Source organism: Lathamus discolor, chromosome Z, assembly GCF_037157495.1.
Source record: "Lathamus discolor isolate bLatDis1 chromosome Z, bLatDis1.hap1, whole genome shotgun sequence".
Lineage (NCBI taxonomy): Eukaryota > Metazoa > Chordata > Aves > Psittaciformes > Psittacidae > Lathamus > Lathamus discolor.
The window spans coordinates 20797258-20814633 of record NC_088909.1 but is presented as its reverse complement, the minus strand read 5'-3'; the positions used below and the strand labels follow the sequence as shown (position 1 = coordinate 20814633).

Sequence of the window (17376 nt, the reverse complement as noted above, 5' to 3'; positions counted from 1 at the left end):
AAGGAAAGCGCGTGGCGATTTTCCTTTCTGCCTCCTTCTCCCTTCACAGTCACTGCTAACTCCTGCTGACAATCCCCCTCCAAGAGCTGGTACCTTAGGAGGTAAGATGAAGGTGACGGACTCACCTCACTTCTCCCTTCTATGGCCAAGTACACGAGCAAACAAGCCTACAGCCAGCAGGTATTCTCTCCATCACCATTGGAATTGCGTCCTGAAGGGATACACTGCATTTGGTCCCCACATGGGAACATGGCCGTAATAGCACAGGCAGGACATTAGCGCAAGCTTTGGAGCAAGTGCTGCTGAGGACCTTGGACTTGTAGGGCAGGATCTGGGAACTGGGAAATTTGGAGACCCCAAAAGGGCACATCTAACAGTCTGCTTGTGTAAGAAGTAGTGGCTGGACCTCGTCAGTGCTCCAGAACATCACCCAGCAAACCTCCAACGTCCCTCCTCGTAACTGTAGTCTTGTCTTTTGTCTTGCTTGAGACTTGTTTTAAAAAGCAGCAGCAAGAAACATCCATCTGCTTCCCTTTGCCCAGCTTTCCCCATATCCCACTGCCTAAACAGTTATACCTAGAGGGGAAATCCCTAGCACCATGATCCATCTGCAGCAACACCCTCAGATCCTGTTTTGGGATACCCAGCAAGGGAACCAGATGCAACACCAAGATTTTCCTATAAAGTTGAATGGATTTCCCCATTAATAGAGACCCTATTTCCAAATACATGGAAAATCATGTAAATTACATGGTAAATCATGTAAAAAAGCAGATGTGATGCCTAAAACAGCTCCAAGCCCAGGGACAGTCAGTATCCCTAACTGCTAAGAGCAGACAGGCGGGTCAGGGTGCATCCCTGTTCATTGATCCTTGGCCCTGCTGATCAGCCTGCAAGCAGGTGTGTGGGAATCTGTCCTTACCAGGATGCACTTGGTCAAATTACATCCCATCCTGCCCTGACACAGAAAGCCAGATTTTCCTAAAGGTGTCTCCTTGCATGCAGGACATCAAGCATCAAAACACAGCTTTCTTCAAATGTTCCTGGGGCTTTCTTTTCTTTGCCTCACTAACTACAAAGTTTTTTTTCAAGATGTCATAAATCATCTCCTGCAACTTAATTTTCTCCAAGTCACAAGCATCACTCAGGGTACATAAAAATACTCAAGTTGTCTCTAAAACACTGGGGAGATGCCTGCCCCAATGCCCAGGTCTACCCCTGCCCTGGGCCCTGGGTCAGGACCATCTCTAATGTGTGGCAGAGATTCAGGACCCGAGCAGAGTGCAGGGCAGCCCTTAAGCACTTCTACCATGAATTACAGTCCTGTGAGAACTGCCCCCAGGTGATAGAATCCTAGAATCCCAGACTGGTTTGGGTTCGAAGCGACCTTAAAGCTCATCCAATTCCCAATATCACCATCCCAGTATCTTGCCACTGGCAGGGACACCTTCCACTAGATCAGGTTGTTCCAAGCCCCATCCAAGCTGGCCTTGAACACTGCCAGGGATGGGGCAGCCACAGCTTCTCTGGGCACCCTGTGCTAGGGCCTCAGCACCCTCACAGGGAAGAACTTCTGCCTAAGATCTCATCTCAGTCTCCCCTCTGCCAGTTTAAAGCCATTTCCCCTCATCCTGTCCCTGCATGCCCTTGTCCAAAGCTCCTCTCCAGGTTTCTTATATAGCCACTTCAGGAACTGGAGCTGCTCTAAGGTCTTCCCAGAGCCTTCTTTTCTCAAGACTGCATAAGCCCAGATCTCTTTGCCTTATCCACCAACCCTGTTTCAGGTCCCCAAGGAGGCACAGGTGATTCACAGCCTTTCCAGCTCAGCCACCTTCCTCAGCAAAAAAACCTCTGCAAACACCCAGTGTACCTGATACCAGGGAATAAAGGGTTAACATTGTGCCTGCTTGCTTAAGCAGTCACTGTGCTTGGTGAAGCAGAGCCTTAGGAGTCAAAGTTGCTAGAATGGTGAAGCAGAATTGGAGGAGTTGCAGCTGCTAGGCAGAATTGTAGTAGATAAGATTTATAACTTAACATTTAGGACATTCTTGTTTAAATAGTATCTGTAGAAAGAAAAGGAACAAAGATAGCCGGAGTAAGAACATTTGCAAACTTGACAAGTTTCTGATTTCAGATACATAAAACAGGCTTGTACCGAACCTGAGGCTGGGAGAGGAGCCTAAACCCCACTGAGTCTGCTGAAAGCAAGAGCTTACTCGCGGCGATGAAGAGGAACTAGAGGCCTTCATCCTCACGACCCCCTAACGGCCACCACCAGGAGGCACTGCGCAGGCACACCGAGGGGACAAATGCCAGAAAACTAATTATAATACTAGACGGGAACAGGCGTTGCATATGTGTTCGGCGTGAAGCAATCTCATGTTTATGTAATCATTATAGGTAATAGAAACAGACTGAGTGGCAAAGGAAAGGCGCGCATGCTTTTGGAGGAGCGATCCCCATGTGCCTCAGCGCTGAATAAAGCACATCTACTTCGCAGCTCTAACGAGTTGTGGAGTCTACCTGTGTATCATACCCTCTCCATGGTCATTAGATTGTTCTCCCTGTGCTGTGACACTCGCTGGTTGTTCAGCATCTGGCTAATATCATCAACATCCCCCAGTTTTTCCCAGCGCTGGGTGCCTGCCTGGTTCCTGGAGCCTGTGCTCTTTCTTAATTGGTAAACTATTTCTGATGTATTTAGGATTATATGCTGGGACCTGGCACGTACAAAGCATGCTTTCCTTGTGCCACGGGCTGATCTGTGCCTTGGGGTGTACTGCATTTGGGCTTGGCCCCAGCATGCCCACTTACACCCTCCATAGAGCTTCATCCCCCAAATTAGCAGGGGGACAGTACTTGTGGCACTGCAGAGTTTGGGACAGGGACTCCCAGGGGTGCACTGGTCCCCAGCAGGATGCCCTAGTGGGATGAGTGTCCTGGCAGGATGGGTGTCTTAGTGGGATGGATGTCTAGCTGGGACAGGTGTTCTGGTGGGTTGGGAATCGTGGTGGGATGGGTAATCTGGTGGGATGGGTGTCCTAGATTATCTGGTAGGGCGGGTGTCCTGGTAGGATGGATAACCTGGTGGGATGGATGCCCTGGTGGGATGGGTGCCCTGGTGGGGATGGGTGCCCTGGCAGGATGGGTGTCCTGGTGGAATAGATATCCTAGTGGGATGGGTGTCCTGGCAAGAAAGGTGTCCTGGCAGGGTGTTTGTGTCACCCCAGCTCTCCCTGAGCCTGTCTGTGCTCTAGGGGCAGTTTTCCATCAGGAGGAGGGTCCTGAGCTGCCCTGAGATCGGTGCTGGTGCCCCGGGGGACGAGAAACACGGGGTCATCCGGGCAGACTGAGACAAACGGGAACAGTGAGCCAGCGGGTACATTGAGGCAGCGGGGTACACTGGACAGCCGGATACACCGGAACAGGGGGCACACTGGGACAGGCAGGTGGCAGCAGATCCTTCGGGAAGCGCAGGGATGCACCGAGTCGGTGGCTGCGCGCCCAGAGAGCGCGATCCTGAAGGCGAGGGGGAGGTGCCCTCTGCGCTGGATGTTTCCTCTCTGCACGGGGTGCTGTCCCCTCTGCACACGGTGTATTTACCCTCTGCACTCTGTGCCTGTCTCCTCTGCACTGGGGGCACTGGGTGCCTGTCCCCTGATGACATGGTGTTATCTCCCTACTGCACACGGTGCACATCCCCACTGCGCGGGTGTTATGTACTCTTTGCACAGGGTGCATGTCCCCTCTGCACACAGTGCGTTTCCCGTCTGCACGGGCTGCATGTCCTCTCACATCCCAGCACCACCCAGCGCCACGCAGACAGGTCAGTTTGCCTAATGCAGAGGCAGAACGGTGCTGAGAACAGCCCCTGGGGTGCTGTACCCCGCTGGGCGTGCACCAGGGACACCTCTGCCCTGGCTTCCCTGTGTGCCCAGGGGAGACAAAGGGTGCCTGAAACCACCTCTGCAGACGGAGCTGTGCTTTTTTTTTGAGGGGCTCATCTTGCACCGTGTTTATTCCTATCACCCTTCCACTATCCTGTGCTGGGTGTGCAGGCTGAGACCAGCTCCTGCTTCATCAAGAAGTAGGGCTTTTTCCATAGCAAATAGTCCAGAAAGCCCACATTCACCTTGTGGGAGCATCTACAGCACTGCTACTTCCCAGGCCAGCAGCTTCCGTGGGTGCCTGCACCCATCCCACTGGTCCTGGGATGGATGTCCCTTATCTTTCCTCCCCGCAGATTCCACCTGGGAAAGGGTGCTGAGGCTGGTGTCCATGCTCTCAGGCACTGCTGCAGCCAGATGGGTTGCATGCAGAGCCAGGAGCTGGCAGTGCAGGCTGTGGGGTGTGTGCCCACCTTCCACCCTGGCACACTGCTGTGAATGGGGAGCGGTTGATGCCTGGGGCGCTTCCTGAGAGGGGAAGCCCCATCTGAGCCCCGACTTTGCTGCTGGTGCAGGATGCGAGCACAGCCCCTGCACTGCAGTGGCTGGGGTCCTGCTGCACAGTGGCCATGTCAGCCACCCGTCAGGCTTGTCTTCCAGCAAAGCATCTTCCCATGGGGTTTATTGGGGTTTAAATGCATTTAGGGCAAGGCAGGCCCTTAAACCCTGTCTCCAGCCCTAAGCCTCTGTTGCAACAGCCTCTTGGAGCTTGCTTAGGCGAAAGACACTCATGCAGTAAGGCAATGCATTTAAAAAGCAAATGGGTGCTAAGCTGGGTGTTGCTTTTCTCACCAGCAAGGCTGGTGCTGAGCTGGCTGGGCAGCCAGCACAGAGCCATATGCTGAAGCTGGGCAAACCTTTGGGGAATGGGTGAGGAGCCCTTCAGGGGGGTGCCTGGATTACCCTTGGGTACTGGTATTGCCATGCTCCTGCTTCGACAACCCACCTTGTGCTACCCGGCCTGGCAGAAAGGACTATCCAAAGGCTCCCATTTCAGGGCTTCCGCAGCATCTTGCTTTTTAAACTTGTTCTGTCCCTACTGCCTGGCCACCAAGGGCTGATGGGGACACCCATGCCAAGCTGAGCTGTCCCCCTGTGTGGAGGGGCAGGGGAGAAGTGACAGCAGTGGGGTGCAAACCCTTGAGCCCCGGCTGAGAAGCTGCCTTGGTGGCAGGGCACACCCAGGGGACAAGTACAGGCAGGCAGACGCTCCCGTGCATAAAAAGCCATAAAAAGCAACTCTCACTTGGCAGAGAGTTTCGGAAGCAAAACACGTCCCACGCACCTTCCGATCGCCCCACCACGGTCCCAGCACCCATCATCCTGCAGCCACCCACCATCAGGGCATCTAAGCACTGTATTTAACCCCCACAGGGCTTATTCCCAACTATGACTGTCCGCTGTCCTGGGCCTGGAGGTCCTTGCAGCTCCAAGCAAAGTGCTCCCCAAAACTGGGCTTGGAAAAAGTGCTTGGAGATCACACCTGGGACAGGAGTGAGGCAGTGTAGCTGGTGGTGCCTGGCACAGGGAGGCTGCAGGGAAAGCATCCCTTTCGTGATGGAGCTGCTTTGAGAGTGAATTTGGGCTTGCTAAGCATGAGATCTTGTGGTGGGTTTGTTCCCCTTGGGGCTCAGCCCAGTGCCTTGCTGTAGCAGCTCAGGATGGACACGCTGCCAGCCCACATCACCCTCTCAGCCACCATGCTTGTTCCCACAAGCTCTTTCACCCACAGGAAACCTCAGGGTGGTGCAGAAACACCTACCACAAAGCCAGAAGAAGGCAAGAGGAGGCTGGAGCCCGCCTAAGCATGCCTCCCCTGTCCTCAGCAAGGGACCAGCACTTTCAAAATGCCCAAAGCCATCCCATGTGGAGGATGAGATCCATCCCAAAGCCTGAGAAGCTGCTTTTCTCTTCCAGAGAGATGCAGAGTTCTTCCCCAAGTTCTTCTGCATTCAAGAAGGCCATTAGGGCGCTTGCAAGCAGCCCACCGCCACCCCAAGGTGACAATTCCCACATAGGAGTCATGAGCGGCAACAGTGCTCAGCCTCCAGTCCAGCAGTAGCACTCACACCTCCAGCCAAACACCTTTATTCCTTTATTTCCATCCAGTTACACGCCACTGGTACAGAAAATACAAAACATCGAAAATAGGCTCTTTTGTGCTGCCCCCCCCCCCCGTACCAATATCCCCAATGTGTGCTGGCTATTTACAGGCACAGACGAATGGCTCAGTGGCAGCAGCTGCACTTGCTGCTGGCTGGTTCCTTACACACGCAGCCCTTGGCGCAGTTGCTGCAGCTTGCAGGGCAGCAGGCACAGCAGCCTGGGGGGAGACACAAGAGTTAGGGAGGAGGCTGGAAAGGAACTGGGGTCCCATGGGGCAGAGGCACCTGATGGAAAAGGAAAAAATATCCCCCATACACATTATCCCAAAGGCACAGCAGTTGGGGTCCTAACAGGGAAGGGGCACCCCCCAAAGGGCAACAGGCGGCAGGTCTCAGGAAGAGGGAATGATCCTTGCAAAGGTCCAATAGGACAGGGGCACCCCCATGTCAGAGCGGTGGGGTCTCCATAGGGAGCCCTACAGTGCAAAGGAGAGATTCTCCACGGGGCAAGAACCCCTTGGATTCACGGGCAGGCTGGGAGGTGCCCATGCAGCGGTCAACGGGGGCCCAGCAAGGCACGGGCAGACCCCTAGGGAGAAGCTCTGCATGTCCCCCCCAAGTCCCCCGGCTGGGCCCCACACTCACTCTTGCGGCAGCTGCTGCAGCGGCAGTTCTTGCACTTGCAGGACCCGGCGCAGGAGCAGGAGTCACCTGGGACGGGAGAGCGGCCGTCAAGCTGTGCCGGGGGCGGCACCGCGAAGTGGACCCACCGGGCACGGGACCAGGACCGGGGCACTTACCGGCGGCACACGTGCAGTCCTGGGGATCCATGGCTTGGCTAGGTTGGCTTTGCTCGGCTGGGTCGGGTTGGCTTTGCTTTGCTCGGCTGGACTCGCAGCAGTACAGAGTCCCGCCGGCGTTCAGTATTTATGGGGTGAAAACATGGGGCGGTGCTCGGCGCTGCGCACGGTGGGGCGGAACCCTCATCGGGGCCGTGCAGTGCCGGGCCGGGCCGTGCTCACCCTGGGGCCGTGCTCACTCTGGGGCCGTGCTCAGTCTGGGGCCGTGCTCACCGTGGGCGGTACCGTGGGGCCGTGCTCACCCGGGACGGGGCCGTGCTCACTCCGTGCCGTGCTCACCCGGGTCACGGCCCTACGCTCCTCCTCCTCTCCACTTCCATCCAGAGACTCCTACTCGTGCCCCGTTGTGCCCACCTCCCCGCAGGGTGCTGCATCCCTGAGGGCCAAGATGCCGGAAGATGCCGAGGGGGGTGGCAGGGCTGGCTTAGCACTGTCCCCAACTCCTCCTGCACATCTGGACTATCTCCATGTGCCAGTGGTGGGGTGCGCTGGGCCCCCCACCCGTGAAGAGGCCCGCGGGTTGGGATAGTCTCAGCATACAGCTGGAGGGTGGGGTGTCCCCGGGGTAGAACTTGGGGTACTTGGCAGGTCCTCAGGAGAGGTATGTATGGTGGTGCAGCGCCTGGATGTGCTGCTGGGGCATGGCATGGGCTGCTAGGAATCCCGGCTTCCCTGCACCAGCAGTGCCCATGTGTTTTTGCTCTTGTCCCAGTGTTTATGTGCTAACTGGCTTTCACTACCAGGCAACTTGGCACTGGGCATGGAAATGAGTGGCTGGGCCAGGGACATGCTGTCCCTGTGCCTGGTGGTGGTGTGGCAAACAGGGCAAGCCTGGGCTCAGACCTGGCACTGTGGATGGGCTTCATCCTGGTGGAGCTCAGGCCAGCAGGCCCCTGGACCAGGAGGCGACCTGTGGCCCTGGGAAGTCGTGCCAGGGAACGGCTCGTGCTTGCTGTCAGAACCACAGGGTTGTTTTTTCCTGGCAGTGTTCCGCGGGCAGTGTAAATACGGGGCTAAGCCAGCAAGCACCACGCTTGCCACTGGCTGAGCGGGAAAGGAGGAGAGGTGAGATCATGGCACGTGTGGGCTTACTGCACATAAACAGGGGTTGTGAAATCACTTCCCGGACTCCGTCCCAGCAAGGTCTGCCCCCCCCCCCCCCAGCGAGGACAGTCTCTGCTGCACCCTTCCTTGAAGAAATGAGAGCCCCACAGCACCCAAAATGGGGATGTGCATCCTGACATGGGGATGCACAGAAAATGGGGGGTGATTGTGCAGGGGCAAGGCTGCAGAAATGAAAGAGAATTCCCAGATTTCTGGGAATCCCACGTCACCGATTGAGGGGCTGTGCTCCCGTCATTGCAAGTGGGAAGGTCCCCACAGGACCATGTGTGTGGAGGTGGGACAGGAAAAAAAGCCTGGAAAATGCCCAGTTTCCCAATCAGGGCATTTCCACTGAATAATGAGGTCACCCTGCACCAGGTCAGAGAGGGATGAGGCATGGGTTTACTGGGATGCAGGGCACATGCCGGATGTCAGTGGGGAGAGGAGACCTCAGGGTCTCCCCACATCATTGCTGGTGCTCCCATTTCCCAGGGCTGGCAGGGAGTAGTTAATCCTGAGGCTGTGCCCATGAAAGACAGATGCAAGGTCCAACCCCCATTTTATAGCAGTTGTAAAGCAAAGGGAGGAACCCAAGGTTCCCAGCACAGGTCTCAGGGCTTGGGCAGCATCTGATAGGTGTTCTCCATCACACTGCTGTGGGGCAGGACTGAAGCAAACTCATCCAGGACAGTGAGGCTAGAAGGATGCTGTCAGCCCCACTGGTTAAACCACATGTTTGGGGATAAATCCCATTAGCAACCTCTCCTTCAGGCTTGTTGTGGGCTCACCAATTATGTTTTTGCATGGTTGGCACTTAAATCTCTCTGGGTAGAAAAGAATAAAGAGAACCCTGCAATTTGCAGAATGGAGTTTAGTTTGGAGCTCCAGAGCTGGTGTTGCACCCTGCCTGTGACATGCCTGCCCTGTCCTACATAGCGTCATGCTTCACAGCCATTGGAAGCATGGAGTGATGGTGACATCTCAAGGGACACCTTGGGGAAGAGCCCTCCTGGAGCAAAGGAGTATCCCTAAGGACTGGCACTACAAGCACCCAGTGTGCAGGTGTGCCCTTAGCTGTGACAAACCCCCGCTGAGTCCTGGCAGCAGTGACTAGATGGGTCAAGAAAGGTTTTACAGCTATAAAGAGGTTATGAAATGCTGTATTTGGGGAGCATGAGGACAGCAGGACCCCACATGTGTTCTAGGGAGCAGCATGGTACCACATTGCTCCTGGGATGCAGTGTCCTGTTGTGAGCAGGGCAAACATCACACCGCAACCTGGGCATCTGAACTCACTCTAGCATGGGCATTGTAACCCACCACAGACATTGCACCTCAATGTGGGCATCACACTCCAGCATGGACATCATAACCCCTGGCAGGTATTGCCCACCATCATGGGCACAGCATCCTATTGCAGGCATTGCACCACATTGTGGGCATCACAGCCCATTGTGGGCATCCAGGTCACACACAGCTCCCTGCAGAAGCACCCTGCCAAGCTGGCAGCAGGATGAGCAGTGTAGTTCTTCTCAGCCAGTTCAACCAAACTGCTGGGAGGAAAAGCTAAACCTGTTTCCCCACCACCCCACCTGTCATGGAAACGTTACCCCTAGAAACAGGCAGGGCTGCACCAGTTATTACACTGTGGATGAAGGCTTGTGCTAACGAGCTGCTCATTAGCCCTGAGGATTTCTGGTGGAGGAGAAAGCATGGGATTTGCCTTTGGGCAACAACAGGGTGGGGAAAAAAAACCCAACTATAAATTACCTTGTTGTGCAAGGAAAGTGTCAGAGCTGCTGGTAGGGAGGGCAGAGCCAAGATTAGAAGAAAGCAAAAAGAACACACAAGCTGTTTGCCATGACCCCCCCAAACCAGTGCTCTCCTGCTCCCCAGAGAAATCCCCCGTCCAACAGAAGTGCCAGCTTCCTTATAGACCTTTATATACACATCACTTTATTTAGGTAGCTTATTACACATCATAGTGACAAACACTAAAGGTATCTGAACACATATATAAAAAAAAAAACCCAACATACACAATAAGGTTATTTTTCTTCATCCCCTCTGATGTGCGGTATCCCCAGGTGTGCAGCTGGGGGTCCTCATTTGCAGCAGCTGCACTTGGCGGAGGGTGGCCCCTTGCAGACACAGCCCTGCGCACACTTGGCACATCCAGCCGGGCAGCAGGAGCAGCAACCTGTGGAGAGAGAGAAGAATGAGTCGGGGGGTCTCAGAGTGAGATTTGAGGAGGTCCTGTGGAGGCTGGCTGGTCTGGAGACCTCGCAACAAGCCTTGTGCACTCCCCTTTTAGCGGCATCCCCATCCTGGCAACGTCTCCCGGGGTACTTTTGCACCAGGGGCGTGCAGGACCCCCAAGGGTTTACCAGGGCCCACCAGCCCCTCACCGAGCAAACCTCCCCCCCACCCCCCGCTGTGCCCGGGGGTGCCAGCATCAGGAGCAGCCAGAAGAAATCCCAGTGCTAGTTTCCTTCCGGGTCATCCACTCGTGCTGAGCCTGAGGTACCAGCAAGGGGTATACCAACTTCTGGGTTATACTGGGTGGCTGGTGTTGCCTGATGGTGGGTGGATTGCACCCTGTGCTCCTCTAGGGGCAACAAAGTATGGGAGGAATAAACTCCAGCCTGGCAATCTGAGTCTGATTTGATTCAGTGTGTCCCAGAATGTTTAGTGAAACCCTCCATGAATGTTTCTGCCCCACCGTGTGGCTCAGGGACCCCGCCTTTACCTTTTTTGCAGGATGTGCATTTGCAGTTTTTACATTTGCAGTTGTCCCCACAGGTGCAGGTGCCACCTAGAACATGGAGAAAAAGAGGGAAAAGGTTGAGAAGCTGTGGTGGTAAGGGAATGCCACATCCCCGCGGCTCAGCAGTGATGCTCCGGCAGAGGGATGCAGGGAGAGCATTGGTGTCTCTCTGGAGAGGTCACAGCGTTCCCAGTGAGATGCTCCAGGTGTGACACTGCAGTGCCGGGAAAAGACTTCAGCAGGCAGCCCGGCCAGGATAAGAGCGATGAGGATGTAAGAGGAGGCTGGAGCATCAGCAGTCCCCCAGCGATGCTCCGGCAGCTCGATGAGGAGGGAAGCGCTGGCTTACCGGTGGCACAAGGGCAGTCTTGGGAGTCCATGTCCGCCTGGGCTAGGTGCCGGGTGTCGGAGACGCTGAGCAACGTGAAGAGCAGCTTTAGCAGAACTCCCAGCCGCCTCCTATTTATCCGTGGCTGCTGAGAGCGAGTGCAAAACGTCCGCCCCTCGCAGCCTGCACACGGCTCAGCCCGCGCCTGCCCCGGGCGCTGCTGATTCACTCCCCGGGCAGCACCTGCGGCTCCCATGTGTGCCCTCCCCGGAGTGGTGGGGACAGCAGGGAGGGATGTCTGGAACCACCGAGATGTTGGGGTGCGTGCGTGCGTGTGCGTGCGTGTGTGCAGAGAACGGCCAGCTCTCATCACACCGATGGCACCCACCTTGGGGGTGCTGCTTCTCTCCCATGGGCTGGGGGATTCACTCAAGGTGGACCCCGCCAGCCCCGCCTTTTGCCTAAACCAGTCTGCCAAATTCCCAGATGTCTCAGGGGGTGCTCTGATCATGGGGCAGACACCACTGCTCTCAGTCCCTTCCTCACAGTGAGGAGATGGGGAGCTGGTACAGCGGGGTGACCGGGGTGCGGTCCCTGCCCCAGACCCCATACGATGGCTCTGACACCCTTCCCAGGAGCGGGAGCAGCAACAAGCTGGACTGGCTCAGCCGGAGCCTCTGTGCCCTCCCAGCGCCCCGGGATGGCAGCACCCACGTCCCCTCGGCGCTGTGCTTGGCACCTCAGGGCCCTGTCTCTTTCCCAGCTGCAGTGCTCCATCCCACTTGTCTGGGTTAATTTCCGCTCTCCATTAGCTGGGTGTGCAGGGAGGAGGGTGATAGGTGAGCTGCCATCATCCTGGTCAACTCCTCCAGCGGGTTTTACCCACCCACTCTAAAAAGCAGTGAGGCTTTGGGGTGGAAAGTGAAAAAAAAAAAAATAAATTATGCTTTCTGAGATTTTTGGTTCAGTGAAGGACTGTCCCATGGCCAGGAGCATTGCCAGCCCTGGAGCATCCTTCCTCCTCACCCTTTTTGTGTGTTGGTGGTACCCCATCCTGGCTGCCCCAGGCTCTGAAACTGCTTTGCTTTTGGGGTTTTATCTCTGCTGGGTTGCTGCCCGCAGTGCTTGGATAAAGCAGTTTGTTGGAGGTGATGCTAATCCAGCAGAAACAGAGGGCCAGGGAGTATTTTTACCACCCAGCTGTCTGGGCATGTCTGGATCTTGTTGGGTGACCTGGTAGGGAGCAGTGCCAGCGCTCCGACTCAGCGTCTCTTCCAGCCCTGCCAGGCCAGGGTGGGAAATTGGTGTGTAAAAGCCTGAGGAAGGCAGAGCCGATGGGCCCCTTCCTTTGCTGCCTCCACCCCGGCAGCAGCTCCTCAGTGCCCCAGCGTGCCAGCCCTGCGGTCACGCTGCTGCTGATGCATTGGGGTGTGACGGCAGGGGACGATGCCAAGGATCAGGTGAGTGCCAAGGGTGTCAGTTGCTCCCGCGAGAGCAGGGAAACACAAAAGTGCCTAGGAAACACGTGCAAGTGGCCACATACCCTCCTCAGCTATGGCCCCCTCCACTGCAGGAGTCACAGCAGAGGTGGGACTCATCTTTGGGGTCCTGCATGTGCTCTGCTCCTGAAACAGCCACCTGAGCACAGTGTGGAAGTGCTTCCTTTTGAGTCATGATGAATGCAACGGGAACACCAATGCCACTGCAGTGTCTGCTGTGTCCTCCCACACCACCTGGTCCCCTTGGCCACACAGGCAAAGCCATGGTGCTGGCAGACTGCCCTGTCGTTGGCTGGTGGTGGTTCAGGGATGTGGGAATGGGTGACCTCTTCACAGTGGTCCTTCTCCTCCAGAACAATGTCAGCTGCACTGTGCAGTCTCTGCCACTAAAGGATGAGGTGGAGGAAAAGCTCTCCATCACCTGCTCTCAGCTCAGGCCCCTTTTTATCTTCTTTCCTTCCTACCTTTGCACATTATCTTCCAGATAATGCAGGGCTTGGGGTCAGGGCTCTGGGAGGTCATGTACTGCTCCTGGTTCATTCTGTAATCATCTTGGGACAGGGCTGGAGCAGTGGGTTGTGAATTGGACACATGTCAGCTGGACCATTTCTGGGAGCAGCTGGTAACTGGGGTGATGTGCTGCAGAGCTGGGACCCCGGGGAGACCTTCCCACTGCTTAAATACCCCCAGTTACAAGGCCCTGCAGGCCCCATTTCACCTTCTGGCCCCTGCTGTCCATGTGCTGAGAAAGCCTGGGGGCTCCCATCATTTACTATTCACATATATTCACTATTCATGTATGGGAGTGGGGAGGCCCTGGCACAGGTTGCCCAGAGAAGCTGTGGCTGCCCCATCCCTGGCAGTGTTCAAGGCCAGATTGGACAGGGCTTGGAGCAGCCTGGTCTAGTGGAAGGTGTCCCTGCCCATGGCAGGGGTGCTGGAACTGGATGAGCTTTGAGGTCCCTTCAACCCAGACCAGTCTGGGATTCTATGATTTAAATAAGCTTGATGCTGCTCCCCACAAACAGGTGCCCTGTGCAGCACTTATCTTCTGGCTTTTGCCATGCCAAAGCCATACACCTTGGCTGCTGTGTTCCCCTGTGTGGGATTCCTGGCTCTGTCCCCCAGCACATCCATGGCAATCACCCCAAGACTGCCAGGCAAATTATGTGCGATGAGTCAGCAGGATGCTCCAGTGCTCCAGGCAGAGCCGGAGATGATGCTTGCTGTTGGGATGATGATGGCTGAGCTGGGGTGATGGCTCTGCAGGGCATGGCAAGGACAGGGCTCCCCAGAAAGGTATGAAGGAGGCTGGTAACCTTCAGGAAGATGTATTGGAAGTACCTATCCCTGCAACAGGCACTTGCGACAGCCGGGGAGCCTAGATCCAATTGATGAAAGGATGGTGCTGGGGCTGGTGCTGGTGACTGGCAGTGACTCAAGCCTGGTGCCATGCAGGTGAGGAGAAAGGCTCTTGAGGAGGTGACCTGGCACAGGTCTGCCCTGACTCCCTGCTGAAGGATGTGTGGCTCCAGTCACCCATAGTCATGCAGTGGCACGTGATGAACCTGTTTCTGCCTCTGTTTGCCCATGATTTTCTGGAGCCACTGTATCACATTGCCTTCAGGGGAACCTGCAGACAACTACAGGTCCTGCTTTCCCCTGTCTGAGGGGTGATGGGCACAAGGGCACATGTCTCCCCAGAGCACTTGCTCCAGGCTCATCATTCCCTCCTGAGTAGTGCTGGGTTTGGTGGCCTGTCTTTTGCCCGGATACAACATCCCCTGCAGCTGTGTGGCAACACATCATGGTTCCAGTGGATATGGACCACGGGCACGTCCGCTTCATAGCCAGGCAGCTATGAAACGAGGGTGGGCACAGCATGTAGACCCCAGGGAACAGTCCCTGGGGTACACTGCCCCTCATGTTGCCTGCTGTTTGCTGGGAAGGGTGCTGATGCCTCTAGCACCCAAGTAAACACCCAGCACCGCAGATGCTAAAAGCTAGCAGTAAGCCACAGAAGTGATCAGTGCTTAGAAAGCAGCTAGGCTTTGACTCGATGGGTATCTTGGGTTGTTATTTGCTGATGATAAACAAGTGTTTAAAACACAGGAAATAGGTGCTGATGTCATTTTGTTTTGTCAGTGCTTGCCAGACCTTTGGCAGAGGAGGAAGAGTGTGAATCACTCCTCACCTCCCCTGGAAAGCCATTCCCAAATGCTCCCCATGTACATAGGCAGAGCCTTGGAACCCATTTGAGAGTGAAACCGGATTGGTGGGGTGACATCACGCTGTGGAGGCTTCTTTCCTTTTTTTCCCAGAAAACAGTGAGCAGAGACTTGTTCTTGTCTCAGTGGCAGACATGAGCTAAGCCCATCGTCTGCTTTCCCTCCTCACTCCTTCCTTGCTGCCTGCTTTCATGCCAAACCCCTGCCTGCACCTCCATCTCAGTGTTGGGAAAATACATGCCAGCTGGTGCTTCTCCAGATGCTCAGCCAGCAGCAAAGACATGGTGTGTCTCCATTAATCTGGGTGAATGCCCTCCATGGTAGGCTTTGGTGTTCCACCATCACACCTGTAGCAATAGAAACACACCTCCAGCCAGGGCTCGCTGGCAGCAGGAAGGGATGAGCAGATTTTCATTAAGCAGGAGTTGCGCTGTGTGCAATCCTACAATGCTTTCACAACCCTGCAGCATGCTTTGATGTGGGCTGTTTGGGAGCCACCTTGCAACCCAGCTGGCTGCACTAGGACTGGGACTCACAGATCTAGGCTTCTGAGCTGGGCTCAGCCACCAGCGCAACCTATGGCTCCAGGCAAAGGCTTGATATCTCTTTCTGATCTGGAAATAAGCTATCAATAGCACCTTCCCTTTGAAAAAAGAGCATGGAGAGGGCGGTGACTTGGTAGTTACTTGGTAGGGGGAAGGGAAAGGAAGAAATGCTGAGCCAGTGCTCTGCAATGGAGTCCAGGAGGGTGAGCCTGACCCCACATGCTTACCCTGGTTTTGGGGTGTGCATCCTGAGGGACCCCAGCACAAGGCAGGAGCTCCTGCTCAGTGGTACACGGTTTTGGGGCTGGGCAATGTGCATTGAGGCATGTCTGGAAGATGAAAGGGCTGATTCCTCTTTTGATCATGAAATTCTCATGAATGTTAATGGAAATTACTTCAAGGTCTAACGAGGGCAGAATTGCAGCCCCCAAGGGGGGGAACGAGTTGAGGACCAACCAAGCTTTTGCTGGGAAATAAAAAGGCTTCAATTTACCTTGTCCCTCGCCTGTGAGAGCAGAGCATTGGTGGCCAGGGGCTGCCCAGCATCCCTGCAAACCCTCCTGGAGAAAGGGGGTCCTCAGGTGTCCCCCATCTTGCCCAGCACTGCTGGCACCAGCAGAGACAGGCTTTAAGTATCACCTTAATTCTAGGCATCATTTTAACTCACAAATCTAATGCTTTCCCAGTCCACAATTTGGATTTTCTTCTCTTTCTTTGTTTTTCTTCCCTCCCCCTCCCATCTTCCCTTCCCTTTTGTGTCTTTCAGGTTCCCACAGACTTCAAACTCACCTGCTCCAACTACCTGCCGCCTCCCTCGGCTGAAACGTGACCTGAAGTTTCCAAGTATCGTTACCTTGGGCATATTTAATTATTTTATTCCCATTTAGTTGCTAATTAGAAGCCAAGAGTAGAGGGGATGAGTAATCCCCTGGGATGTTGAGCAGCCACTTGCCCGAGCTTGCAAAGAAAACACCAACCCCCTTAGTATAAAGGCGTGAAATAAAAGGATGTGGTATTTTCCTTGATGTCTTCATAGCCTTGCTCTTGAGATCCAGAGACTGTGGTTGTCTGTCCAGGGAATGATTCATGCAGCAGCTCTTCCCATTCCCATTGGAAGGCATCTCCTATCCCAGGGATGTTCATGGGATAGAGGGAGAAATGCTGCTCCAGCTTAGGCAGCAAACATGGGATGGGAAAAGAGAAAAGCCCCTGCAGTTAGCAAACCTGGTTTGCTGCTGCTCAGGTGGGCTCAGTCTTCATTTTGAGAAGTATTTCGATGTGCAGATGCAATTTCTCATCCCTCCCTGCTCCTCCCAGCCATATTATCCCCTCCTGGGGGGCTGGTGATGGTTATTTTTGCCACCATTTTCCCAGACTCAGTATTTGAGCTCTGCCCAGCGCTCCCCTGACAGGCAGATAAAGGCACAACAAATTTTTGGTTAGATTGGAAGTCTTTCAGCTCCTGGGTGTTCTGCTGTCATGGCCAGAGTCTCCATGCAACTTGCCTAGAGAGCCAGCAACCGTTACCAAGAATGTTTGATGATATTGATATAATTTATTGTATCATATTGTATTATATTATATTAAATGATATGATATATAGAAAGTTCTATTCACCCAGAAGCTAGAAAAGAGCAAACAGTGGTCACAGGGCATCGCCTTGGGACCATGCAGGAAAGAGGACGGTGATGACCACGTGCTGGGCATTAATACCCTTGCTCTGTAATGAAGCTGAATAACCCCTTGAGTACAGCCACACTAACTCTGGCTGTGCAGCAGTGATTCCCAGGGGCTCAGTGAAGATTCTGTGGGATTTCCCCCACTACAAAACTGCGGAAAGGGAAGGACTCCTGTCCTGAGCACTGCTGGATGGCTGTGGGGTGGTTACTGAAGTACAGACTGGATGCTGTATGTATAAAATAGATGACAGACCACTCAAATGAAGGAAAGTGAATATTAAAAGCCATAATTTTCTGTATTTCAGTGTTCAGTG

General features: G+C 54.7%; 1 protein-coding gene across 1 annotated transcript; it reads right to left on the bottom strand.

The window, feature by feature from the left end:
- Window positions 1-6019: 6019 nt before the first annotated feature.
- LOC136005658 (metallothionein-2) lies at window positions 6020-7001 on the bottom strand. Its single transcript, XM_065663310.1, has 3 exons — window positions 6853-7001; window positions 6698-6763; window positions 6020-6270 (listed from the first exon to the last, which is right to left on the bottom strand). Exons 1-3 carry the CDS (start codon window positions 6881-6883, stop codon window positions 6176-6178), a joined length of 192 nt encoding a protein of 63 aa, XP_065519382.1. The 5' UTR covers window positions 6884-7001; the 3' UTR covers window positions 6020-6175.
- Window positions 7002-17376: the final 10375 nt, after the last annotated feature.

What these genes read in the sequence shown, in the direction of transcription:
- LOC136005658 (XM_065663310.1), bottom strand. Translation starts at nt 6,883, where the DNA reads ATGGATCCCCAGGACTGCACGTGTGCCGCCG. An exon ending in GGACTGCACGTGTGCCGCCG is followed by an intron (nt 6,764 to 6,852) that starts GTAAGTGCCCCG and finishes CTCCCGTCCCAG; the next exon opens with GTGACTCCTGCTCCTGCGCC. An exon ending in CTGCAGCAGCTGCCGCAAGA is followed by an intron (nt 6,271 to 6,697) that starts GTGAGTGTGGGG and finishes GTCTCCCCCCAG; the next exon opens with GCTGCTGTGCCTGCTGCCCT.